Consider the following 26999-nt stretch of genomic DNA (forward strand, 5'->3'; position numbering starts at 1 on the left):
ATCCCTAACCCTAGTTTCATATCAACTCCCAGCTCAACCCTAAACCCAGCCTCAACCCTATCCCTAACCCTAGTTTCATATCAACTCCCTGCTCAACCCTAAACCTGGCCTCAACCCTATCCCTAACCCTAGTTTCATATCAACTCCCGGCTCAACCCTAAACCTAGCCTCAACCCTATCCCTAACCCTAGTTTCATATCAACTCCCAGCTCAACCCTAAACCCAGCCTCAAACCTATCCCTAACCCTAGTTTCATATCAACTCCCAGCTCAACCCTAAACCTGGCCTCAACCCTATACCTAAACCTAGCTTCATTTCCACATCCCGGCTCAAAATCATGTTGTGATCCTAATCATCCCCCATTGATGCAATGTATTCCCTTAGGCATCAACCCTGTGACACTCATCTTTTCCCATTGACTGGAATTTATTGACATAAGATTAATTTGATTGATGCTTATCTTTTCCCATTGACTGCAATGTATTGAGATAAAGTCAGCTAGTGTGACATTTAACTTTTTTGATTAAACGTGCCAGGGTGACGTTTTCAGGCTGATAATTGGCAGGTATTTTTTTATGTATTTATTGGCAGTTCATAATTCCACCACAAGGGGCAGTGTGCAGATTTCTGGGGTCCTTTTGGCACCTGCTCTGCTTGTTCGAGTTTTATCTTTCAATTATTACATTTAACAAAGCAACCATTGGAATACTGTTATGTAATGTATAACATAAATCCAAACTGGTCCATGCATCAATACTGGTATAACAAAACACATTTTACCTCCCAGCCCTGGCATTGTGCTTGTTGACCTAAAGCACACCAGAGTTTGACCTCAGACTTTAGATAGATTAGTGAAACAGACAGTTAAAAATCCATGATGTTCTACAACAGAACATGGTGAAACAGACCATTCTCCTTCCATTCTCCTGTTTCTAAATAGCATGGGTGCAACGTGACAGAATGTGCTGCTCTATCCGATGTTTCTATCTGAAACATTCTGAATGTTTAACCTCACTAAATACACCATAAGTTTGTTTTGTATCTTTGCTCTAGGCTGTTTTCTAGTATCCTGGGTCTTTAATTTAATGAAACACAATACATGTTCTCACTGCATTAAAATAGAGTAATTGGCCCCTAGTCTGCATCTGTTAATGTGGGCTCTTTTGCAACGGACTGTGTTGCCTGTTTGGTTAAACACCTACCTTACATTTACCAGATAATAACAATTGTCAAGTCTGTGTCTAGGCTATAGGCTTCTGCCTCTTGGTAAAGACTGTACAGTTGAAGTCGGAAGTATACATACACCTTAACCAAATACATTTCAACTCAGTTTTTCACAATACCTGACATTTTATCCTAGTAAAAATTCCCTGTTTTTGGTCAGTTAGGATCACCAGTTTATTTTAAGAATGTGAAATATCAGAATAATAGTAGACAGAATGATTTATTTCAGTATTTCTTTCTTTCATCACATTCCCAGTGGGTCAGTTATATTTTTGTTTCATCAGACCAGAGGACATTTCTCCAAAAGGTACAATCTTTGTCCCAATATGCAGTTGCAAACCATAGTCTGGCTTTTTTTATGGCGGTTTTGGTGCAGTGGCTTCTTCCTTGCTGGGCGGCCTTTCAAGTTATGTCGATATAGGACTTGTTTTACTGTGGATATAGATACTTATGTACCGGTTTCCTCCAGCATCTTCACAAGGTCCTTTGCGGTTGTTCTGGGATTGATTTGCACTTTTCGCACCAAAGTTTGTTCATCTCTAGGAGACAGAGTCTCTCTAGTCTCCTTCCTGAGCAGTATGACGGCTGCGTGGTCCCATGGTGTTTATACTTGCATACTATTGTTTGTACAGATGAACGTGGTACCTTCAGGCATTTGGAAATTGCTCCCAAGGATGAACCATACTTGTGGAAGTCTACAATTTATTTTCTGAGGTCTGTTATGATAACTTTGGATTTTCCCATGATGTCAAGCAAAGAGGCACTGAGTTTGAAGGTAGACCTTGAAATACATCCACAGGTACACCTCCAATTGACAAAAAAAGAAGCTCCTAAATCCATGACACAGTCAACGTAGTGTATGCAAACTTCTGACCCACTGGAATTGTGATACAGTGAATTATAAGTGAAATAATCTGTCTTTAAACAATTGTTGGAAAAATTACTTGTATCGTCCCCAAAGTAGATGTCCTAACCAACTTACCAAAACTATAGTTTGTTAACAATATTTGTGGAGTGGTTGAAAAACGTGTTTTAATGACTCCAACCTAAGTGTATGTAAACTTTCGACTTCAACTGTACAATAAGACAGCATACGGGCTATTAACAGTCTGCATCATTATGGGGCTCCTTAATCAGCAGCATAGCACCAATGCAATTCCATTTGAAGAGGCATATAACTTTACTGTAACTTACATTGTAACTGAATGGAGGCTGTGATGAACAGCTTTGTAAATATCTCTGAAGAGCCTTTGGAGCTATATTATCGATGGGCAGTTGGGTATCAGTACTGTATCATCATCGGTGAAAAGTTGAACCCTGGACTCTGTAAATTGAATATAGAGACAATATCATTGTTCCTCTGTTATTAGGTTAATCTTCCCTAGTCTGCTGTGTGAGATGCCTCCAAGGGTCTCTATGGAGACAGATTTCTTCTTGTGTTGCCTGAAAAAAAAAAGCAGAGAAGGACATCTTTAATTTGACTAGTAAGATATTGTTTTAAATTGTCTGAAAGGAAATGATTGTAAATTTATTTCCACTTAATCAACAAGCAATAGAACAGCGAATCTGTTTTGGACAGAACTATAGTCAAGCAAACAAGAAAACCTATCAAATGTTAACCAATGCCAGCTACTCTTTTTTCTCTCTCTCTCCCACACAGTTACCTGAGTGTGGCTTCTATGGAATGTATGATAAGATCCTGCTGTTCCGCCATGTCCCAGACTCAGAGAACATCCTCCAGCTGGTGAAATGTGCTACAGACATCACAGAGGGAGACCTGGTGGAGGTGGTGCTATCAGGTAAGACCAGTACTCACCACATGTTACACGCTGCCTGGTTGAGGTGGTGCGATCAGGTAAAACCAGTGCTCACTATACACTACATGTTACACACTACACACTACCTGGTTGAGGTGGTGCTATCAGGTAAAACCAGTTCTCACTACACACTACATGTTACACACGACACACTGCCTGGTTGAGGTGGTGCTATCAGGTAAGACTATAGTACACACTAGAACAGGGCTGTGTTCATTAGGCATCAAACGGAAGAAAATAAACTGAAATGGGGAGGAACTACCCAAATGTGACCAATAAGAAACATTCATTGTGGTTTTCTGTTGCAAAATGTTTCAAAACATTTTGTTACGGCTGCCATGATATAAAACGACCCAGGCCCTCCTTAGGTCACACATGGCACAATGTCTTCCTCTGGATTGAGGTGTTTCTATTCATGCCCTACGCGTTTGAATATGTAACATGCTCCTGTTTGAAGGTGAGTTCTGTTCACCTGTGTTCTGTTTCCATATAGGCTAATCTCTGTTTGCATATGTCGTATACATTCATATGACCTTTTTTTCCACACAGTGTTTTAATGCAATAGAACATAGGCCGCAATAGAACATAGGCCGCAATAGAACATAGGCCTATTGCATTCACTGCTTCTCTTCAGCAGCTTTTTTCTGTTAGTTATGTAGCCACTAGAATGTACCATTTGATATAGGGAAGAGGGGTGAACTCTCCTATGAACCCTTGATTTTGAATAATAGCAGGAAGTAGAAGGTTCCTTTTTGTTTTTGTTCTAAATGCAGAACGTGTTCAAGCTTCATACAGATGGTGAACAGAGTACAAAGCATCTCCATAATAGCAGCTTGAAAAGGAGGAGAGAGATACAATGTTACCCAGCGTAATGGACCAATCAGACGACACAATGATAATAGTGAGGACGTAATGTTACATTTCATAGTATCTAAATGGCATAAGCGTGTATATTGTCTTTGTGCTTAGCTAATAGCATACTGTGTGGTTAATTTTACTCAGTCATCACAACAGACAAGAACATGGATAACTGACTACATGACAAATACAGAGCTAGAGGGCATGTTGGTGTCTAGCTGATATAGCCAGCTACAAAAGATCATTCATTCAGATAATATATTAAAACCACCACAGGGTTAGCTGCCAATCAGAAACACCAACACACAAGTCGTGATCTGGAAATGTGGAACTATGCCAATATGCAAATTAACCAATTACTGTAAGTTCTATCTCAGATGCCCGTCTCTTGTGAAGTAATAAAGCATGTATTAAAATAACCAAATAGTAAGTCGTCACACAAATCTTTAATCATCTTTGCGTATTGAACCAGTGATGTTGCTCTGCTTTGTTTTGGCAGTTTTCTGCTCCCCTCCACCCCCTCCAGTTGTTTGGCTGCCGCACCCGGCAAAAAATCAGGGGTGTGCTTATCCTAGCCCAGGAGTAGGAAGTGATCGAAGTATCGCGTTTGACACTGCTAAAGTGTTTTTACAAACGCTTGGCAGGCTTTCTCTTCCCCCTCTGTGTGTTACAGTATGGCAGGTAATTTAGTTGTGGCTGTGCTACAGAGACGGGGGGGGGGACATTGGGTAGATTGACACCTCCACTACCCCCTGGCTGCACCCCTTGCTGGGAAAGAGAGGGCTCAGGTGATTTAGTGATTTACATGCCCAGATGAACACATTCTCATGACACTTTTTAATGACACACTTGACAGCTGAGAGAGCAGTGAGCACAGAGCAAAAGTAACACAGGAAGAACCTTACAACTGTCAGAAAGAAGCAGTGACGACTAGACTGTCTGTGATTATTAATTGTGATCATTCCCACTGTGCGGCTGCTCTGAACAGAATGTGTCCTCTGTTGACTGTGGTGTGTAAATGGTTGTCTAGTTCTGTCACTGTTTCAGCATCAAGAGGCTGCGCAAAGTGAATCATAACAGAGAATTGCATGGATTCTAATGTGTGGCTATTGTGTTACATTATAAGAGGTCACATGTTGTGAAGGTTCACATGGGTATGTCTTACTGCACAGATGCCGCTAACACTGTCTGTGTCTGTCTGCAGTATTATTTTGTACTACTCTCGTTGTTCAGTTCATCTCAGCTTATGCTAGCACTCACATTTGAGATAGAAGATCAAAACAAGTTATAACCTTGTTCTGTTCTTGGCTCTTGATAAGCTCAGGATGTATGAGTGGAGAGAGCGGCGTGCTAACATAGAGCAGCTACTATAGGAGGCTCACCACAGGGGCCAAATGCCAGGACACTTGTGCTCCACTGAACTCATCAATAAAATCATCAATTCCCTTCACAGAAAGAAAAATGGTAATGGTTGATAAATGAACATTACGGTGTGTTACACTATCCCAGAGAGTTGTTTTCACCAGCCAGTCTTCCTGTCAAAGATCTCACAATTTGTCTTTCCTCGTTTGATCTTTTTCGACTTCTGGAGCAACTTAATGAGTGTGAAGGTGGATAGGATGCCAAGAACACTTTTGCTGTTACCAGCATGAGGGTGTGAACAACGTCAATTTGTTATGCTGGAACAGGATGGATGCTACTTGATGCAAAACGGGTGTGCACCCCAATCTGTAAACAGAAAAATGGTAGTGAGGAAGAAGGCGACATTAACTCTATCCAATGATTTGTACACTGAACCGGTTTGTACACTGACATGTAAAACTCTAACACCATTTGCCGTTGTGAAACAGTAAAATGATCAGTACTGTGCCGTGCTGGAATGCAGAGATACTGTGTATCATGTGAGCTGTCTTTACCACCACAGCGTATCTTTATATTCATCCTTTCTTTTAGTGTTTAAAGTTGTGTAGCGGTAAAAGCAGAACTCAGCAAGCGAAAATGTCACTAGAACCTGTAATGGTTTTCTTCTGGGGAAAGAGAGGCGGACCAAAATGCAGCGTGGTTAGTTTTGTGCATCTTTAATAAAGATGAAAGTACAACAATCTACAAAACAAGAAACGTGAAAAACCAAAACAGTCCTATCTGGTGCCACAAACACAAAGACAGGAACAATCACCCACAAAACCCAACACAAAACAGGCTACCTAAATATGGTTCCCAATCAGAGACAATGACTAACACCTGCCTCTGATTGAGAACCATATCAGGCCAAACATAGAAATAGACAAACCAGACACAACATAGAATGCCCACCCAGCTCACGTCCTGACCAACACTAAAACAAGGAAAACACACACGAACGATGGTCAGAACGTGACAGTATCCCCCCCCCCCAAGATGCGGACTCCGAACATACAACCTAAACCTATAGGGGAAGGTCTGGGTGGGCATCTGTCCGCGGTGGCGGCTCTGGCGCTGGACGTGGACCCCACTCCATAATTGTCTTAGTCCCCCTCCTTAGCGTCCCTTGAGTGGCGACCGTCGCCGCTAACCTTGGCCTAGGAACCCTAACAACAGGCCCCACTGGACTGAGGGGCAGCTCCGGACTGAGGGGCAGCTCGGGACTGAGGTAGCTCAGGACTGAGAGGAAGATCAGGACTGAGAGGAAGATCAGGACTGAGAGGAAGATCAGGCAGGTTGATGAATCTAGCAGATCCTGGCTGGCTGGCGGTTCCGGCAGATCCTGGCTGACTGGCGGTTCCGGCAGGTCCTGGCTGACTGGCGGTTCCGGCAGATCCTGGCTGACTGGCGGTTCCAGCAGATCCTGGCTGACTGGCGGATCCTTGCTGAATGGCGGATCCTGGCTGACTGGCGGATCTGGAAGATCCTGGCTGACTGGCGGATCCTGGCAGACTGGCGGATCCTGGCTGACTGGCGGATCCTGGCTGACTGGCGGATCCTGGCTGACTGGCAGTTCTGGCAGATCCTGGCTGACTGGCAGTTCTGGCAGATCCTGGCTGACTGGCAGTTCTGGCAGATCCTGGCTGACTGGCAGTTCTGGCAGATCCTGGCTGACTCGCGGATCCTGGCTGACTGGCGGCTCTGGCAGATCCTGGCTGACTGGCAGTTCTGGCAGATCCTGGCTGACTGGCAGATCCAGGCTGACTGGCGGATCTAACTGATCCTGGCAGACTGGCGGCTCCTGGCTGACTGGCGGCTCCTGGCTGACTAGCGGCTCCTGGCTGACTAGCGGCTCCTAACTGGCGGCACTGGCGGCGCTGGGCAGACCGGCGGCACTGGCGGCGCTGGGCAGACTGGCGGCGCTGGGCAGACTGGCGGCGCTGGGCAGACTGGCGGCGCTGGGCAGACTGGCGGCACTGGCGGCGCTGAGCAGGCTGGCGGCACTGGCGGCGCTGGGCAGGCTGGCGGCGCTGGGCAGGCTGGCGGCACTGGCGGCGCTGGGCAGGCTGGCGGCACTGGTGGCGCTGGGCAGTCTGGCAGCACTGGCGGCGCTGGGCAGACTGGCGGCACTGGGCAGACTGGCGGCGCTGGGCAGACTGGCGGCACTGGCGGCGCTGGGCAGACTGACGGCAATGGCGGCGCTGGGCAGACTGACGGCAATGACGGCGCTGGGCAGACTGACGGCAATGGCGGCGCTGGGCAGACTGACGGCAATGGCGGCGCTGGGCAGTCGGGTGGCTCAGGCGGCGCTGGGCAGATGGGTGGCTCAGGCGGCGCTGGACAGGAAGGCTCTGGCAGTGCTAGACCGAGGAGCTTTGGCGCCTCTGGAATGAGGGGCTCTGGCGCCTCTGGAATGAGGGGCGGGAGCTCTGGCAGCGCCGGACAGGCGGGAGACTCTGGCTGCGCCGGAGAGGAGGAAGGCTCCGGCCGCGCTGGACAGAGAAGCTCTGGCGCCTCTGGACTGAGGGGCTCTGGCGCCTCTGGACTGAGGGGCTCTGGCGCCTCTGGACTGAGGGGCTCTGGCGCCTCTGGACTGAGCGGTAAAAGCAGAACTCAGCAAGCGGAAATGTCACTAGAACCTGTAAAGGTTTTAAAGGTTTTCTTCTGGGGAAAGAGAGGCGGACCAAAATGCAGCGTGGTTAGTTTTGTGCATCTTTAATAAAGATGAAAGTACAACAATCTACAAAACGGGCTGCCGGCACTGGTGGTATCGGGTTGGGGACACACACCTCAGGGCGAATGCCTTGCATACTACACCAAATCAACTGCTCTCTCTCTTCACACTCCCCCAATTCTATTAACACCTCCTCGAGTGTCTCCTCATCTCCCATCCGTTCACTCTCCTCCATTCTGTCCAATAACTCCTCGACCCTCTGACTCAGCCCTCAGCTTCGCCGATAGCTCCGATAACATCCATGGCTCCTTACGGTTAACAGGGGGAGTTGGCTCAGGTCTGGCTCCTGACTCTGCCACACTCTCCCTGTGCCTCCCCCCAAGAAATTTTTTGGGGTGCCTCTCGGACTTCCAGCCGCTCTGCCGTGCTAGCTCCTCATAATGCCGCCTCTCTGCTTTTGCTGCCTCCAGCTCGGCTTTGGGGCGGCAATATTCCCCTGGCTCTGCCCAGGGTCCTTTCCCATCAAGGATCTCCTCCCAAGTCCATTCTTCCAAATAGTGCAGCCTCTCCCACTGCTGCTGCTGCTGCTGCTGCTTCTCCTGCTGCCTCTGTTGCTTCTCCTGCTGCTGCTTTTGCTGCTGCTGCTGTTGCTTCTCCTGCTGCTGCTGTTGCTGCTGCCTCTGTTTACCACGCCGCTTGGTCCTTGGTTGGTGGGTGATTCTGTAATGGTTTTCTTCTGGGGAAAGAGAGGCGGACCAAAATGCAGCGTGGTTAGTTTTGTGCATCTTTAATAAAGATGAAAGTACAACAATCTACAAAACAAGAAACGTGAAAAACCAAAACAGTCCTATCTGGTGCCACAAACACAAAGACAGGAACAATCACCCACAAAACCCAACACAAAACAGGCTACCTAAATATGTTTCCCAATCAGAGACAATGACTAACACCTGCCTCTGATTGAGAACCATATCAGGCCAAACATAGAAATAGACAAACCAGACACACAACATAGAATGCCCACCCAGCTCACGTCCTGACGAACACTAAAACAAGGAAAACACACACGAACGATGGTCAGAATGTGACAGAACCACTAATTAGACATAGGTATTTATTTAGATTAAGCCTACCTTGCAACCACATTCACATCCACACACTCATCTTCTGAAATATGCAATGACAGTTACAGGTTGTTCAACGTCCAACCATAGTTTTGCTTTTAAACAACAGGCAAAACAATAATTTGAATAAATGTAACTAATTGACCAAGCAGAATGGCTAATCAGAATGTATTCAGCGTGCTGAGACAAGCATGTTGGTGGGAAGATGTGTGAGTTTGATGAGGCAGTCTCATGCTGAGCTCTCCACTCTATCCCATTTGCCCAAAGCAGCCTAACAGCATCAGCCAAAAACCACAACTCTAACTGCAGCAAAAAGCCTTTACCTCAAAATATACAAATACTGTACCAGCCAACGGCCAATAATTGTTTTGTATTCTACATCCATTGTAAACATGGTACCACTACACTACTTCACTAATGGGTCAATATTCATAGAATACAACTCAGCTATTGAGTACTGATTAAATCTGGGGAATGTGAGGAACTGTTGAAATTGAACCCTTGACTATTTTTGTTGATCTGTTCTAGCCTCTGCAACAGTGGAGGACTTCCAAATCCGTCCCCATGCCTTGTTTGTCCACTCCTACCGGGCCCCTGCCTTTTGTGACCACTGTGGAGAGATGCTGTGGGGCCTGGTGAGACAGGGCCTCAAGTGTGAAGGTAGGTACTGTACAGTAGGAGCCAAGGACTGCATCTCGAATGGCACCCTATTCCTTATATAGTGCCAGAGCTCTGGTCAAAAGTAGTGCACTTTGTCGTGTAATAGGGTACAATTTGGGATGCAACCCTGGGCCCATTTGAACACATTTCTTTAAGTTCCAGCCACTCTGACACTGTTAAGGAACTCTGTAAGAGAGAATTAGGGTACATGAGATACAGGCCACCCAGGTGTACTCTAGTCTGAAGAAGTCTCCTCGGGGTTCATGGTGAGCAGCAAAGCCCCTGCTTGAGAACAATGTGTCTTCTGTCAGGCTGAAGTGGTAGTTGGAAAGGAGTTGGATAGGTAGTGCATGGAGTGGATGGAAGCAGACACAATAGCCTAGCATGTATAAAAGTTAGCAAGTACTTCTGTCTGACTGGAATGGTGGCCAGCTCATGAAGGAAACTCTCCCAAAGTTTCAACAATCCATGAATGACTTGGTCCATCAGATGATTCCTACTTAGTTCCATAAAGACAGTCTCTCACCAGTTTGATGCAAGTATAAAAATGACCACATTTTACACGTGAACTCACCTTTGCTCTGAAAACCGTCTGTTTTTCGCCGAAGGTTGTGGTCTGAACTATCACAAGCGCTGTGCGTTTAAAATCCCAAATAACTGCAGTGGTATACGCAAGCGGAGGTTGTCCAATGTCTCTCTGACCGGCTTGACCACCCTGACCACCACACGGTCCAATGAGCCTTCGCCTTTCACCTCCGACGAGGCCTTACTGGTGAGTTTACCCCTGGTTACTGTGGGTCATCAGGAAGAGCCACTCACACATGCCCAAGCTCACACGGGCACGACATCTGATACACACACACACACACACACACACACACACACACACACACACACACACACACACACACACACACACACACACACACACACACACACACACACACACACACACACACACACACACCACAGATCACTACATGCCCTATGCATTCCCAACCTCCCAATGACAAATTGTTGGATTACAATGAGAGTCATGTTCCTACTATAAAGGACTTGATGTGATTCTGCAAGGCCTGTTGCTTGTGTTCGTGATGAAATCTGTAGGAGCAGCTCTTTACTCAAGCAGCAGTCAGTCATGTGTGTGAATATCTGTTAGGTTTAACTATGAATTCTCTCCTCCCTGTGTGTGTCCCTGTCCTCTCCTCGCTGCATGCTCAGTCATCTGTCAACTCCGGCATGGAGGTAGGTACCCCAATACCCTGTCCCCATTTACTCCTGTATTAAACCCAGCCATCACCTACTGCAGTGTGAATATGCCTATTCTCACCAGAAGCACTCTTTCTCTGTTTTTCCCTAAAGTGTCATATGCCCAAATAAGACAAAGAAGACAAAGAAAGGGGATTGAATTATATAATTGTAGTTTACGTAGTTGTTGCTTGTCATCTGTTACCTCCATGCCTACCATGTGCCTTGCCCTGCTACCCTCTGCAGCAGAAGGCACAGTCAGACATCTTTCCCGGCAGAGAGAGAAGGTCCTCTTCCTACACCGGCCGGCCCATAGAGTTAGACAAAATCCTCCTGTCCAAAGTCAAGGTGCCTCATACGTTTGTCGTCCACTCCTACACACGCCCCACCGTCTGCCAACACTGCAAGAAGCTACTCAAGGGTCTGTTCCGTCAAGGCCTGCAATGCAAAGGTACAGTAGGACCTGGAGAAAGAGACTTGAGATCATGAGAGGTTGACTGGTGGTGGAGGAGGTGGTGATGCTGTAATAGTGTGTGACTCACTTGTGGGCTTTAACCAGCTCAATAGTTTCAGGTGGTATTATTTTGGGATATGTCGAGACTTGGTTGTCACAGAGTTGGCAAAGCTCACAGATTTTCAGATGTTTCTCCCTCAAGCTTTATTTGTGACATCTTGAATAACTATTATGGTCTGATTATTAGATAGCCCTGTAACTGTATAATTACATGGTAATCACAAATGCAGCAACAGTGTTGTTACTACCGTAGAGATTCCATAATTCACAGATACTCTGCACTGTAATTCTATGGTTACTACAGTGTAGACAAGCAGTCATGTTGCTTTCATTTATTTTGCTGCCAAAAACATTTGTCCCTGAAATGATGGCTGGGATTTAGTATTTTTTTTTAGCAGCCGTTGTTAGTGTATGTGTAGAGCTGTACTGTATATATATATACGACAGAACAGGGTGTAATAGTATCATATGAGAGACAGTTCATGGGGTACTCTAGCTGACAGATAACATGTTGTTTTTAGTCACAGTGCTATTATACAGGTTTCATGTGGATGTGCCAGCTATCTCTCTCTTTCCTTTATCTCTTTCCCTCCCCTCTTGCACACACTCTCTGTCTCTCTCTCTCTCATACACATTCTCTCACACTCTCTCTGTTTCTCTCTCACGGTTACAGATTGCAAATTCAACTGTCATAAACGATGTGCGCCCAAAGTGCCAAACAACTGCCTTGGAGAAGTGTCTAAAAATGGAGGCAAGTCTCACTTTAGATAGTCATTATTTTGCTTTAAGTGTGTCAGATCTTTCCAACTAAGTGGTAGTTCATCTCATACATTTTTAACAGAAATGTCACAGGATTGAGATGTTTTTCTTTCAATTCTGCAGCATTTACTTCAGTTGTCAGAGACTGTAGAAAGTCAATCAAATAGAATACCAGTTAAATTCCTGGAAGTACCAGAATGTTCCTTGTAAATATTGACCAAATTATGACTGTGAAATAACTTTACTGTTTAATTTTTTAAATCTCTTCGACTCTACCATTCTGATATTCTTAGTATTGTCCTCTTTTGTTTCTTCTTTCTTCTTCTTTAAAAAACAGGTATTCTTTGGCATACTTCAATTACAACTCCTTGTGTGTGTTTCCACTTGCTCCTCCTCCTCCAGAACTACTGAGCCCAGGGGCGGAGTCTGATTTGGTGACGGGGCAGGGTTGTGACGACCACGACAGTGACAGGAACAGTGGTCTCATGGATGACATGGAGGAGGCCGTGGTGACTGACACTGGCCTGCTGGAGGCTGGCCATGGGGAAATGGGAGAGCTCCACGACCCAGAGGACGACTCCAACAGGGCTATAAGGTGATTGACTGGACCTAGGACTAGGATTAGGCCAGAGGGACACCCCAATGGTCATAGTTCCTCATACAATATCTACTCTAACATACTGCTTAGAATGAAGCAATGTATTGGGAATTAGTATGTTGGTATGGGCGTTGGAAAGTACCTTACTCTCAGGAGTGGTTAGGACAATCATCTATCCTCAACCACAACTCTAACCCTAGCTTCAACCACATCCCGGTTCAACCCTAGCCTCAACCACAACTCTAACCCTAGCTTCAACCACATCCTGGTTCAACCCTAGCCTCAACCACAACTCTAACCCTAGCTTCAACCACATCCCAGTTCAACCCTAGCCTCAACCACAACTCTAACCCTAGCTTCAACCACATTCCGGTTCAACCCTAGCCTCAACCACAACTCTAACCCTAGCTTCAACCACATCCCGGTTCAACCCTAGCCTCAACCACAACTCTAACCCTAGCTTCAACCACATCCCGGTTCAACCCTAGCCTCAACCACAACTCTAACCCTAGCTTCAACCACATCCCGGTTCAACCCTAGCCTCAACCACAACTCTAACCCTAGCTTCAACCACATCCCGGTTCAACCCTAGCCTCAACCACAACTCTAACCCTAGCTTCAACCACATCCCGGTTCAACCCTAGCCTCAACCACAACTCTAACCCTAGCTTCAACCACATCCCGGTTCAACCCTAGCCTCAACCACAACTCTAACCCTATCTTCAACCACATCCCGGTTCAACCCTGGCCTCAACCACAATTTTAACCGTAGCTTCAACCACATCCCGGTTCAACCCTAGCCTCAACCACAACTCTAACCCTAGCTTCAACCACATCCCGGTTCAACCCTAGCCTCAACCACAACTCTAACCCTATCTTCAACCACATCCCGGTTCAACCCTGGCCTCAACCACAATTTTAACCCTTGCTTCATGTCTACCATGTCTACATCCCGGTTCAACCCTAACCCTTGTTTCATGTCCACATCCCGGTTCTATCCTTACCTTAGCTTCATGTCCACACCACTGCGTAACCATAGCCATAACCAATGTTCCCTCTAAGCTGCGCGCAGTAGCCCCGTGACTGCCGTGCACGTGCACGATCAGAAGAGATGTCAGTCCGCAGAGAGAAGCACGAGATTGAAGTTCACTCAACTTTTTAGAGCAATGGTAACCAACCGGTCGTCGTGATCGACTGGTCGATCTCCAAACATTTCTGTAAAAAAGCCAACTATAAAGCCTTTTAAAAAATTATTTTGGTCTCGGGCTGTCAGCTGCCCTACGCACCGGGTAGGCGGGCCCGGAGAGCAAATCAAGTGCACTATAGGCCTACCGCTGGCCAATCAGATGGTTCAGATTACCGTGTCTGCAGTAACTTAGCAGGCATAAAAGAAAGCTACAGAAAAGTTGATACTATGAGATTTCAAAATGTTTAAAACCATGACTAGAGACTGTCAATGAATACAGAAAAGAGCTGCTGTTTTTATGACTGAGTTCATGTTGAAGTTCTTACTCAGCCATGTCAACACTGTATTCAACACTTTTATAAACCATAAAATGTGTGTTCTTCCTATTTCCACTCAGTGCTACAACAATCAGTAATGAATGAGTAGGAACGTATGGATAGGTTTGCATTGTTATTATAAATGGCTTGGGTCTTTTTTAATATTGAGGAATATTTCACTTTCACTTTTCATAGGAGTAACAACATGAATTTGTACATGAGGCAGAAATAATGAGGTGCAACTCGAATTTCACTATCAGCTGGAAGACACTGACATTTTTGGTCAGTGTCAGTGAAAGGAAGGGAGAGCGGAGGGATGTTGAGAGACGGACCCTTAGTCTGCTCCTCTCTCCCTCCACTGAGACTGATCATCAGATGCAGGCACCATCAGCCCAGTAAAATAAAAAGAGAATTATTTACATTTTCACTCAAACCGCTGTGCCTCACAAGTAATAAAACAACGGATCTATTACCGGTGTGATCATATAGCCTACCTCAAATTTTGATATATATTTTAAAAAACGTCCCGAACAACAATGCATTGGCAGGGCATTTCAAGCAAAGCCAATATGCCCTGGTAATATATTGGGCCTATAGCATACTGCACAAACCTCATTGCTACAGTACTGTTTTTAATTGGTTAATGTTGCATAGGCTTACGTTTATTAAGTAATGTAAAAAAAAATAATAATCTGAGCGGTAGCTCTCGTCTTGCATTTTGACTCAGAAAGTTATCTTGACTCTTTACTGTGATAATTGTGATCGAATCAACACAATATTAGCCACTTTCAATGCAACATACCGAAACAAAACGAACAATGCAAGAGATTTTGTTGTAGGCAGAACGCATCAGAGTAGGATTTTAGTGCATTGACATACATGACTCGTACTCTATGCAGACCGGTGTGACATAACCAATCTGTAACAATCCGGGTGTCGTGGGTGTGGAGTCAAAGGCAAGAGACAGAGAGTACAATGCTGTGCTCTTTAATTGCACTAACGCACCACAGGGTGCTAACCATAATCACGGCCCCAAAACACAGGGAATGACAAAATGACGACTGAAAAATGCACGACGAGGAACTAACACGTTCCTCTGATACAGAGCCGAAGGTTACAAAGAATAATCCCACACAACAACCAGGCGGGCCGGCTGTCTAATAAAGACAAACTAATCATCACACACAGGTGCTACCAATAAACATACAAGGATGGGGAGGAAAGACGATCAGTGGCAGCTCATAGGCCGGTGACAACGACCGCCGAGCGCCACCCGACCGGGAAGGGAAATCACCCTCAGTCGGACTCGTGACACAATCAGAGCTGCAGTAGGCCTATATGCAAATAAACCATTGCCATATATGGATCTGCACCATTCCCTTTGAACTGGACTGTGTTTACAACATGAGCGGTCATGAGTAGATGCGCTTGTTTGGAGATAAAAGCAAGAGCTGCATGTAGTCACGTGTACACATTTTGTTAATATCTTTTGCTAGTTAGTGAGTTATCAGCCCAGTTATAGATCATTTGTAGTCAGCAGTAGGGGAGTGATTTCTTCCTACAATAGCACAAAATATGTACATTTCTAGACATCTTTGAAAAGCGAGTCAGGTAAAAAGCTTTTCTTTTGTCTTAAATGGGCAGTGTTGTATTTTGAGACAAGCTTGAATAATTTAACCGTTATTTAACTAGGCAAGCCAGTTAAGAACAAATGATTATTTTACAATGACGGTCTACCCCGGCCAAACCCTCCCCTAACCCGGACGAAGCTGGAGCAGTTGTGTGGCGCCCTATAGGACTCCCGATCACAGCCGGTTGTGATACAGCCCGGGAACGAACCAGGGTCTGTAGTGATGCCTTTAGCACTGAGATGTGGTACCTTAGACCGCTGTGCCACTCGGGAGCCCAAGTTCCCCTTTAACCCCAAGCTCTCGAGTGTTAAGTAGCCAATAGTCAGAGGGTAACATCATTTGATTCTCTGTAATAATGGGAATAAAAATGCATTTTATTTTGTAACGCAGTTTCTTGCATCAAACAACACAACATATTCAGTCACCTCTTTGTCTGAAGGACAAGTGGATGAAGAGTTTAATGTCAAACCCTGCATGATTTTTCAATGTAGGCCTACATTGAACACCACACATTGGCTGCTAATGTAGGCTGAATGACAGAACAGCCATTTCCATGTTAAAATGTTGTCACACTGGTATAAAGGATTTGGAGACAAGCGCAGGAATACACAATAGGGGTTTTTAATACTCCCAAAACAAACACGTATACAAAAACACTGGGCTGTACCCAAACAAAAGAGCGAGGGCAAACCTCATTGAACGACATGGGACGATACCCGTAATACACAATATATAAAGCATGCAGCATAACAGCTACACCAACACATAGGTACTCACACAACCAACGGACATGGAAAGAATAACCGACAAAGACAGGGAACAGAGGGCACATATATAACATTCTAATCAGGGAAAATGGGAACCAGGTGTGTAATCAGACAAGACAGTCTGTGGTTGATGATAATGGAACCAGGTGTGTGAAATCAGACAAGACAGTCCGGGGTTGATGATAATGAATCCTGTTTAGTGAAGCCTAGAATGCCGGTGACATAGACCTCCGGAATTGGTGAACAGAATGAGCAGCAGTACCGGGGGGATCTGTGACAAATGTTATGTGATGCATTTTCTCCATTGTTTTTTATGGCATGCCGCTCTGGTAGGCCTACATTATGATTAAAAAGCCACAGTAGCCTACTTGGCCGCTGATAAAACTGTAACTTAAAGCGAGTACAGCCTCAGTGTTCACAGTTAAACTGTAACCTAAAGTGGGTACAGCCTCAGTGTTCCCAGTAAACACACAGTTTGTGCTCATCAGACCTGAAATTTGCTCATTGCCGAAAGAATTAGAGGGAACATTGGCCATAACCCTACCTGAGTCCTAATGTTAAGAAAAGCATTCACACCGCCAGAGTTTTATGTTTGACTCCCTTCATTCCAAAGCCCATCTACTAGCAACAACATCCCGCTGATGCGAGTGGTCCAGTCAGTCAAACACACCAAGAGGAAAAGCAGTAATGTCATGAAGGAAGGTTGGCTAGTGCACTTCACAAGTAAAGACACTCTGGTAAGTCTGATTGTCTTAATGTATTTTTGTCACATCAACTAATCAATCTTATGTAGAGTGGCAAAATACCAGGATTTCTGTAAAAACAGAATTTGCGGGAAATTACTGGAATTTTGCAACACTAATCTGACAACATTTTATAGACTTGATCATCTTTTCTGTGCTGTTTTTCTTTAATGTCTTGTATGTTTTGTGTATGTGTATTTTGTGATTGTCGATTGAATTTTCCCGCTGTTGGTATGATAGACTTTACTTGTTACAGGGTTATTAAGATAGTGTTATTACTGTGAGTCAACACTGTGGTACTTGTTACAGGGTTATTAAGATAGTTTTATTACAGTGAGTCAACACTGTGGTACTTGTTATAGGGTTATTGAGACAGTGTTATTACTGTGAGCCAACGCCGTGGTACTTGTTACGGGGTTATTAAAAAGTATTAGTACAGCCAACGCTGTGGTACTTGTTACAGACGCGTTTCATAAAGTATTGGTCGGTACCCAAAGTGGGTTGCGGACGTGTTAAGGGTGGGCGACGTAAATGTATAATTATTTAATTAATTACTGGAATTTATTTGGCCAAGTGCAACTGCGCTCTCGGTTCAGTGCGTTCTCTGCTTAGCAGCGGTGTCTGCTATGTTTGGCAGCTGCGCGAGTGAGAAAGGTAGAGGGAGATGCCCGTGTGCCTCGCGGTTTACCGGATATTTTTCCTACAGTTTTGTTGAAGATCACTCCGCGACCCACACGCTGCTGCGCTGTCGTTCAAGCCACTGACTTGTTATTCCCACTCGCCATCTCTCACCGCTGTCAAGAAATGGACTCATGCTAGCCACAAGTTCTGACTGAGCTCAATCGCAAATACAGTGATTACTTTTTGTCTCCTTCATACAAACTTTGAGAAATAACGAGGAGCGCCCACAATGTGTTTCGTGTGTGGAAGTGCAAACACTCACACGTTTCTGGGTTGCTCATCTGCAGCAAGAAGCAGTCTCCTGCCTGACTGATAAAGCAGTAGATGTTATGATCCAGTTTGGCACCTCATACCTATGCAAGTCATGGTTCTCAAGTACAGAAACAGTGTCAATGCTGAGCATGACCTCAGTGTTACACTATCAAAAACGGAGCCCAGAATAGACATGCTTGTTGAAAACTTCAACCAGCCACACACCTCTCATTAGGATTGTGTGTTTTCTGGTCTACATCTGTGTGATGTGATCAATCATTTTACTCCAGTTCAGAATGAAATTACTTATTGTATTTTAACAGCAACAGTTTCAACCTAGACAGATATGTAAGAGTGTTTTTAATGATGAAAAATAAACATGAAAAGATATTTATGGGTATTTCATTGTTATTTGTTTTTGTCTATATTGCATTTTTTTTAGGCATAAAAGCAATGAAATGTACCGATATTTACGTATAGTTGCATATTTTCCTAAGCTTGGGTCCCAGGAAACCACAGAATTTCAAATTTGGGTCCCAGGCTAAAAAAGTTTTAGAACCCCTATGTTACAGGGTTATTAAGATTACTGTGAGCCAATATTGTGGTACTTGTTAGAGGGTTATTAAGACAGTGTTATTACTGTGAGCTAACACTGTTACTTGTTATAGGGTTATTAAGACAGTGTTATTGCTGTGAGCCAACACTGTGGTACTTGTTACGGGTTTATTCACAAGACAGTATTTGTACTGTGAGCCAACACTGTGTTACTGTAGGTCTATAGAGTACTGCACAGTGTGTGCCAACCAACAGCCCATGTTTAATACATGCTCCATTAGTGTGTGTGATTGTTTGATAAATAATGACCAGCAAAGTGTCAAATTCAGTTGTAGTACAAGAACATGGGCACCTCTCCAATCTGTTGTTCAATCTCCCAGGTGATTTTATTGATACAAAGTTTCGACCATTTGGTCTTCACCAGGCAGCCATGTTTTTCACGAGTTTACCTGTAACTCTGGCACCTGCAAAAACAAGTTCCTCCAATCTGCTATGGGCACTGACCTACGGCATAATAGATGCATAGTAGATGGGGAACCCCCAGAGATGGAACACACCATGAACATATGGAATGTTGTCCCAGTCTGTGACAGCGGTAGTTAACAACGCTCTCGATCTGTTTCCACTACAGAGGAAAAGACACTACTGGAGACTGGACAGCAAATGCATCACGCTTTTCCAGAATGACACAGGAAGCAAATACTACAAGGTTGGAAATCAACTGTTTTGAAATTGATCAATTGAAATTGTATGTTGTATAGATTGTTATGGGTGAGGAGTGAGTGAAATTCAAGAACTGAAGTTTATGCAAACAAATTTACTGTCATTTAGGGTTTGAATAAGACAAGGTTAACAAGCGCATGCAGTTTTATTCTGGGATAGATTAATGCAGAATGAATTGCCTAGATTCTGGGATAAAGCTAATAGAAATGATAAGCAGATAAGCAGGTTGCAATCACTTTGTCATATAAACATTGATGGAGAATTGATTTACGGTATAATGTCATTTGTAGTGGCAAGAAATAGGCAGCCTGGACCATCAACACATTGATCAGATTGAAATATAAGTACTCTAACCACTACTGTTAATTAAGTGACTACATCAATCAGTCACATTTATTTCAAAAAGCCCTTTTTACAACCGCTGTTGTCACAAAGCTCTTTACAGTAACTTGACCTCGACCTCAAACAGCAAGGAGCAATACTACCTCTGTTGTGTGGCAGGAAATTCCATTGTCAGAGGTGTTGTCTCTGGACCCAGCCAAGACCTTCAACCTGCTGTCTGAGGGCTCCAACGCCCACTGCTTTGAGATCGCTACAGCCAGTCTGGTCTACTACGTAGGGGAGAACCTGGCGAGGCCCGAGGGCCCGGGGAGCATGTCGGCCCACGGCAGTATGCTGGTCAGTGGGGTCGGGCCGGACGTCGCCCGTATGTGGGAGATCGCCATCCAACACGCCCTCATGCCCGCCATCTCAAAAGGACCGTCGCACGGGTCACGCCACGGTGGCCACAGTATGTATATGAATTGACTAGATTCTGGGATAGATTAAAGCTAATAGAAATGAATGGATTTGAATGGAAGCAACCCTGTCTTACTCAGCACTAGGGTTGCAAAATTCTGGTAACTTTCTCAAGTAAAGCTGGATTTCCGCAAAGACTGGGAATTTTTAGGGAAAGTTCCCAGAATTTGGCAAACCTACTCAGCACTAGGGAGGAACACTCAAGGTTAAAGTATGGAATACTCTTAAAGATGTGATTAACACCTCTTACACCAACAGATGATGTTTCCATCAGCATTTCAGTGTCCAACTGCCAGATTCAAGAGAACGTGGTAAGTAGGATTTGGTCTTACGTTATTTGAACGAGCCTTTGGATTTCTTTACATTTTCACTCAGATTTAGTGTGTCTAATATTGCAGTAATGGAAGGTACATTTATAGTCACATTTGGCTCCACATCTAGTTTATGTCTGCTCCTCGTGCATAGTTAGATTTCTCCGTTGAGATCATCCCCTAAGTAGCTCAAATGGTGATTATTTTGATTACCCACTCAGCGAAGCAGTTGCCATAGCTACTGTCAATAATTAGTCACAGTACCACTGGTTGTAATTGTATTTCTGGGAAAGTCTTCCAGGCGTGTATGGGATTAGTGGATATTAAGTTGCCAGATGAGAAGAGATAAAAGTGATTGTAGACAAGTATTTCTGACAGTATACACTTGAAGCTTACATTTAAACCATTGACTGGATTTTTACACCTACAGGATATCAGCTCAGTGTATCAGATATTCCCGGATGAAGTCCTAGGATCGGGGCAATTTGGGATAGTTTATGGAGGTGATGCATTTGTACCACCGTGTCACACCGATAACCTGTAAAAAATCAAATGAGGAACACATCCTTGATATCAATTCTCTCCTGATCTTATCCTAGCAAAATATTTGCATGACCAAGGAGGTGTGTATTGCATTGAGTCATACATATAGTGCATTGCTATTAATCAGATTAAATTTCATCTTTTTTTTAAGTATTTGAGATAATCATTAATTATAAGAAGTCACACCTGCATAAACATGTAACTTGACTTTGATTCCTACATAATATAATGTCTCCATACTACAGGAAAGCACCGAAAAACTGGTCGGGATGTAGCAATTAAGATCATTGACAAGTTACGCTTCCCCACCAAGCAGGAGAGCCAGCTACGCAATGAGGTCGCCATCCTTCAGGTAAACACACATCAGCATACATGGCCCAGTGTGCTCCTATGAAACATTTTTATTAGAAACATTACTATTTTTCTCAGATGTTGCCAGACACAAGTTATGTGGAGCACATGACAAAACAACACCTAAAGACAAAAATAGAGCGAGGCTCTTGATATTTTGTCAGTACGTAGATAATGTAAATAATGAGGTAGTTATCATGCCGTCACAGTGGGTGTTTGGAGAACTTGTCAAGCTCTCGGCCTGCTGCCATTAAATGCTTCCTGTGTTTCCTTACTAGAACCTGCATCACCCTGGGGTAGTGAACCTGGAGTGCATGTTTGAGACGCCGGAGCGCGTCTTCGTCGTCATGGAGAAGCTCCATGGAGACATGCTGGAGATGATCCTGTCCAGTGAGAAGGGGAGGCTGCCTGAACGCATCACCAAATTCTTTGTCTCACAGGTAAACCTGGCTGACAAGCGTTGTTGCTTGCAGACAATGGACAGCCGTGCAGTAGCGGTGACACATGCTGTATACAAACACCGTCAGTGAAGTGCAGCAGGTAGCCTAGCAGTTAAGAGCGTTGGGCAAATAACTGAAAGGTCGCTGATTCTAATCCCAGGGCAGACTGTGAAAAATCTGTTGACGTGCCCTTGAGCAAGGCACTTAACCACAATTGCTCCTTTAAATTGCTTTGGATAAATGACTATAATGTATGTGGCTTACAGGAATGCTTAATGTATTTTTCTAATGATAATGTGTGTTTAATAATGTGTTGTTGCACATTTAATTATGACATGTAATGTATATATTTTTATTCATGTTTTGTGGTATATAATTGCAAATTACCAGATTATATTTTTTATTATTTATAATCCCTGATAATTAAAAACATAACAAGCCAAAGAAATAATTTAGTTTCACCTCATATTTTAGATTCTTCAGGCTCTTCATCATCTCCACTTCAAGAACATCGTCCACTGTGACCTCAAACCAGAGAACGTCTTGCTGGCGTCCTCTGACGCTTTTCCACAAGTAAGAAAACCTCCAGCTCAGCCTCCAAACAAGCCAAAACAGAAACATCAATTTCACAGACATAAACAGACGTAATCTCTCCTCTAAGATAAAGTGGCTGATTATGGCTACTGTACGCTCAGTGCCTCTACAGTGTTCTATCCTCTTGATTTTAATGATACACTTTCAATGATGGTCCCCTTCTCTTCATAGTCCTGTACTGTACTGTATCCTCCCTGCCAGGCGGAAATGGACTCTGAGTCACTGCCCTTTAGGAATTTCCAGGCATCTGATGGGTATTAAAAAATATATGACATTTGTGTTATTTACAGCAAATATTTTCTGAAAAGGAAGGAGTCAGTTCTTGTATATCTGTTGTTCATTTCCCAAAATATGCTCTGCCAACATCACTGGCATCATCACACTGCTAAGAACTGCCATCTTGTGCAGTCTTGCCGAAGTCACTGTTTTGGTAACCTTCTGATGACATTCTGTAGCAACAGTAAATCGAATGTAGACCATATCATGTCCATGTTAAACAGACAGTGATAATTTGCCTTTTGCGTAAACCTTGCCAGCTGGTCATTATAATGTCTGGAACAAACTGTGTAGGTGGATCAAATGCAGGATGTTATGAATTAGCTTTCTCCAACACAAGTCTAAGTTTTGCTAGACAACTAGAGTACTGTTCCTCTAGTGTGGAACCCTGGATTACCACTGTGTTTGAGTGAACACTGTGGCAGCGTAAGATTGACTAGCGGGAGGTTGTGTTGTGGTCGACCTTCAAACATGGCCGTGTCTCAAACTACACCTTATTCCAAATAGAGACACACCTCATTTGAGGCGCAACTTATCTGTGTCTCAGGTGAAGTTGTGCGACTTTGGCTTTGCCCGCATCATTGGAGAAAAGTCTTTCCGTCGGTCAGTGGTGGGCACTCCGGCCTACCTGGCCCCTGAGGTCCTAAGGAACAAAGGCTACAACCGCTCCCTGGACATGTGGTCTGTGGGGGTCATCATCTACGTCAGCCTCAGTGGTACCTTCCCATTCAACGAGGACGAGGACATTCATGACCAGATCCAGAACGCTGACTTCATGTACCCACCCAACCCCTGGAAGAAGGTGTCCCAGGAAGGTGGGTGTCTGTCGAGCAGCAATGACTCATGCATTACTGCGATAACTGCATTACTGTAAACTAACATTTTATATAGTTGTATGAGAGAGAGAGAAAGAGAGAGAGAGACTCTTTGACTTTTTGTCTTTTCTTTAATGAAACATTCTCATTTCATTAAAACCTCACCCCCCAAAAACTAAAATATCTCCTGTACTGCATACCATACTCACCTTACAAAACAACACCACACATCACAATGGCCAAAAACCTCACCACTTCTACAACCGTATGTACAAATCATCTTCCCCAGCTGTACAGACAGCCCCCACCAACACCATATCTCCTGAAACATCTCCACACTGTTTGTCATTTTATACAACTCAAATTCCACCCTAAGGCACACAGAGACCATCCCATTAAACAATCGTAAATGGTCTGTTATCCCTCCACCTTTGAACCTGTTCCTCCTTGTTAGCCAAATCGCCAACTTTGCCTGAGCAAACAGAAAATTCAACAAAACACATTTGGCCTTCTCCGAATACCTGTATCTCATTATAAACATTGCAGCAGTAAAACCCACCCCTAAACATCTCACACAGATATTAATGGCATTAACCTGGCTCACACAGAAAACGCATGAATCACAGTTTCACTCATAACACAGAAAGGACACCCCTGTCCAACTCCCGGTTCAACCCGTGCCAACCAGCTGTTAATGGCCAGGGCTCCATGTAGAACCCTCCACTGGAGGTCCTCTGACCTCTTTGATAATGGGGGTTTATAGAACCCCCTCCATCTAAAACACACCATTCTCTCCACCCCACATACCACCTGCCACCGATGTGCCTTCACTCCTGTTAGGCTGCTAATGTTCCTTATCTTAATGCAGAGGTTGTAGAGGACTTTATCTCCCACCCCATCAAATTCCCCCAGGTTCGGAGTGTTAAAATCTAACAAGTCCTCCAGACCCCCTTGCCAGTCCCCAGTCACCTGCAGATTCCTGGTGCCCCCCCCCCCCCTTTGGCTGCTCAAACACCCCCCTTACCAGCTCAGACAGTGCCTCCTGGACCTCCTCCAGGAATCTCTCCAGCAGCCTAAGATACTTTATTATTGTTTGTTGTGCCAGGACTTCCGGGGTTTTCCACCCCTCCTCTCCCAGCAGTTGCAGGTCACCCAGTAAACCCGCTGCCTTATCAGTTGCCTCTGCAGGGTGGCCGACTGAACTGATCTCAAAGGGATGGCTGGGTTGTGGAAGATATACCGTAGAAAATAAAAAAGAGAAAGAGTGTGTGGTGTGGTGTGTGTGTGTGTGTGTGTGTGTGTGTGTGTGTGTGTGTGTGTGTGTGTGTGTGTGTGTGTGTGTGTGTGTGTGTGTGTGTGTGTGTGTGTGTGTGTGTGTGTGTGTGTGTGTGAGAGAGAGCGTGTGTGAGAGAAAGAGTGTGTGTGTGTGTGAGAGAGAATAAATTCTTGTTGCTGCCTATTCAGGTGCATAATGCCAAGCGATCCCTGGTACTATAGAGGAGGACCTCAAGGTCAAGAATCCCAACTGGGGCTCAGAGAGCCATGACCCCTGAAATAATCTTAACATGATGTTTGCTTTGCTCATTAGCCCTTACATGGCTCTGAAAGGGGCCTGCGCTAAATCCTCCAGGTTTCCCACCATGAGTTATCCTCTGACAGCCTGCTTTGTTGTTCTAGCAATTGACCTCATTAATAACTTGCTGCAAGTCAAGATGAGGAAGCGCTACAGCGTGGACAAGTCTCTCAGCCATCCGTGGTTACAGGTAAACCTTACTCTGAACTAAACTAGACATTTAACAGACATTATTACAGATTTGGAAACAAGTCTCTAAGCCATCCGTGACTACAGGTAAGCTACCGCTCATCTCTAAATGAGAGATTTAAAAGACAATGTAGAAAATAAAAAGGTACTGTATATATCACCAAGGAGTAAGAAGAGTTAATACATTTGGCAAGTCTCTTAGCAAGAGGTTACACGTATGCCCTACAGGAAGAGAGATGTGAGAAAGGAGTTTGTCCTCCAACAGCTGCAAAAAGTCTCATTTAAAACCCAATTGACCCAATCACATGAAAACAATTGATGCCGTGGGCTAATGCTAACTACTGTGCCCCTCTGCTAATGATGTCCTTCTCAGGGCTACCAAATGTGGCTGGATCTGCGCAGCCTAGAGTGGAAGATGCACCAGCGCTACATCACGCACGAGAGCGATGACACCCGCTGGGAACGCCACGCCGAACAGCACGGCCTGACGTACCCTGCCCACCTGGTCAACCCGCACGCCGACGTCAGCGAGGGGGTGGAGTCGGAGGAGGCGGACACCATGACGGCCCTCAGCATCAGGGTCAATAGTGTAAACGCTGGGCTGCTGCCCCATTAAGAGTCAGCATGCTGCAGTACTGTACACTGCTGCTACCGCCCCCTTAAGAGCCTGCTCACTCCCTTCACAACACACCACAGCACAACGGACTGACTGACCCCTCCACTCCCAGCCAGGAACTAGGAGCTCGAAACCCTGCTAAACTAACTGCCTAATGAACAAAGATTCTCATTTCCAATAGTCTGTATATCAGTCAACCAGGTGTATTGCCTTACTGCTTAATGTAAGTGAATCTAATGACTAATACTGTAATACTCTGGGTATGAGGGATCATCCAGGTGTACTGCATGTTAAGTCAACAGCAGCAACCAATCACTTAAAAAAAGCATTTTTCGTGTTGATGTGGCCTGGGACACTTTGCTTCTTGAATGTCCAATATCTTGAAAACTTGACTGCTGACATCCAAAACATTTTGGGACTAGTTTTTGAGTGGATTTCCACTTGAAGTCAACAGCAGAAACCAATCCCCCCCCCAAAAAAGCCTAATGATTTAGTCAAAACTAAATTATGTGATTGGGTGCAACCCAACGAGAGAGCTCAGGACAAACCTGTGCTACTCAGTGAGAACGGATATTATTATTATTATTAATATTACTATTAGTATTACTAAAGTATGATGAAAATTCACAGAAAACTAGTAAAGCTGGATGGTGGAAAGACAAAGACCGAGGGGGGTGATACCCCATTGTAGGCTGGATGTGTGTGGAGGCAGAATCTCGAGGCCTGGATACAGAGAAACAGTGAAGGTAGAATACCTGTAA

At 44.7% G+C, this 26999-nt stretch overlaps 1 protein-coding gene across 2 annotated transcripts in view; it reads left to right on the forward strand.

Moving 5' to 3' along the window:
• Positions 1-26704, forward strand: part of prkd1 (protein kinase D1) — a 55394-nt gene extending 28690 nt beyond the window's left edge. Inside the window, exons 2-19 of one of the 2 annotated variants that reach the window (XM_064927863.1) lie at positions 2885-3023; positions 9627-9758; positions 10367-10530; positions 10980-11016; positions 11227-11457; positions 12194-12271; positions 12682-12874; positions 17392-17515; positions 19641-19718; positions 20234-20522; positions 20789-20841; positions 21272-21344; positions 21630-21736; positions 22014-22175; positions 22650-22748; positions 23593-23860; positions 25538-25623; positions 25996-26704. In XM_064927863.1, the coding sequence (XP_064783935.1) occupies positions 2885-3023; positions 9627-9758; positions 10367-10530; positions 10980-11016; positions 11227-11457; positions 12194-12271; positions 12682-12874; positions 17392-17515; positions 19641-19718; positions 20234-20522; positions 20789-20841; positions 21272-21344; positions 21630-21736; positions 22014-22175; positions 22650-22748; positions 23593-23860; positions 25538-25623; positions 25996-26238 (2556 nt within the window). In that variant the 3' untranslated portion in view covers positions 26239-26704. The remainder of the gene's footprint in view (positions 1-2884; positions 3024-9626; positions 9759-10366; positions 10531-10979; positions 11017-11226; positions 11458-12193; positions 12272-12681; positions 12875-17391; positions 17516-19640; positions 19719-20233; positions 20523-20788; positions 20842-21271; positions 21345-21629; positions 21737-22013; positions 22176-22649; positions 22749-23592; positions 23861-25537; positions 25624-25995) is intronic. The other variant, XM_064927862.1, reaches the window with a different exon arrangement.
• The last annotated feature ends 295 nt before the right edge of the window (positions 26705-26999 follow it).

This window comes from Oncorhynchus masou, chromosome 21 (assembly GCF_036934945.1).
Source record: "Oncorhynchus masou masou isolate Uvic2021 chromosome 21, UVic_Omas_1.1, whole genome shotgun sequence".
NCBI lineage: Eukaryota > Metazoa > Chordata > Actinopteri > Salmoniformes > Salmonidae > Oncorhynchus > Oncorhynchus masou.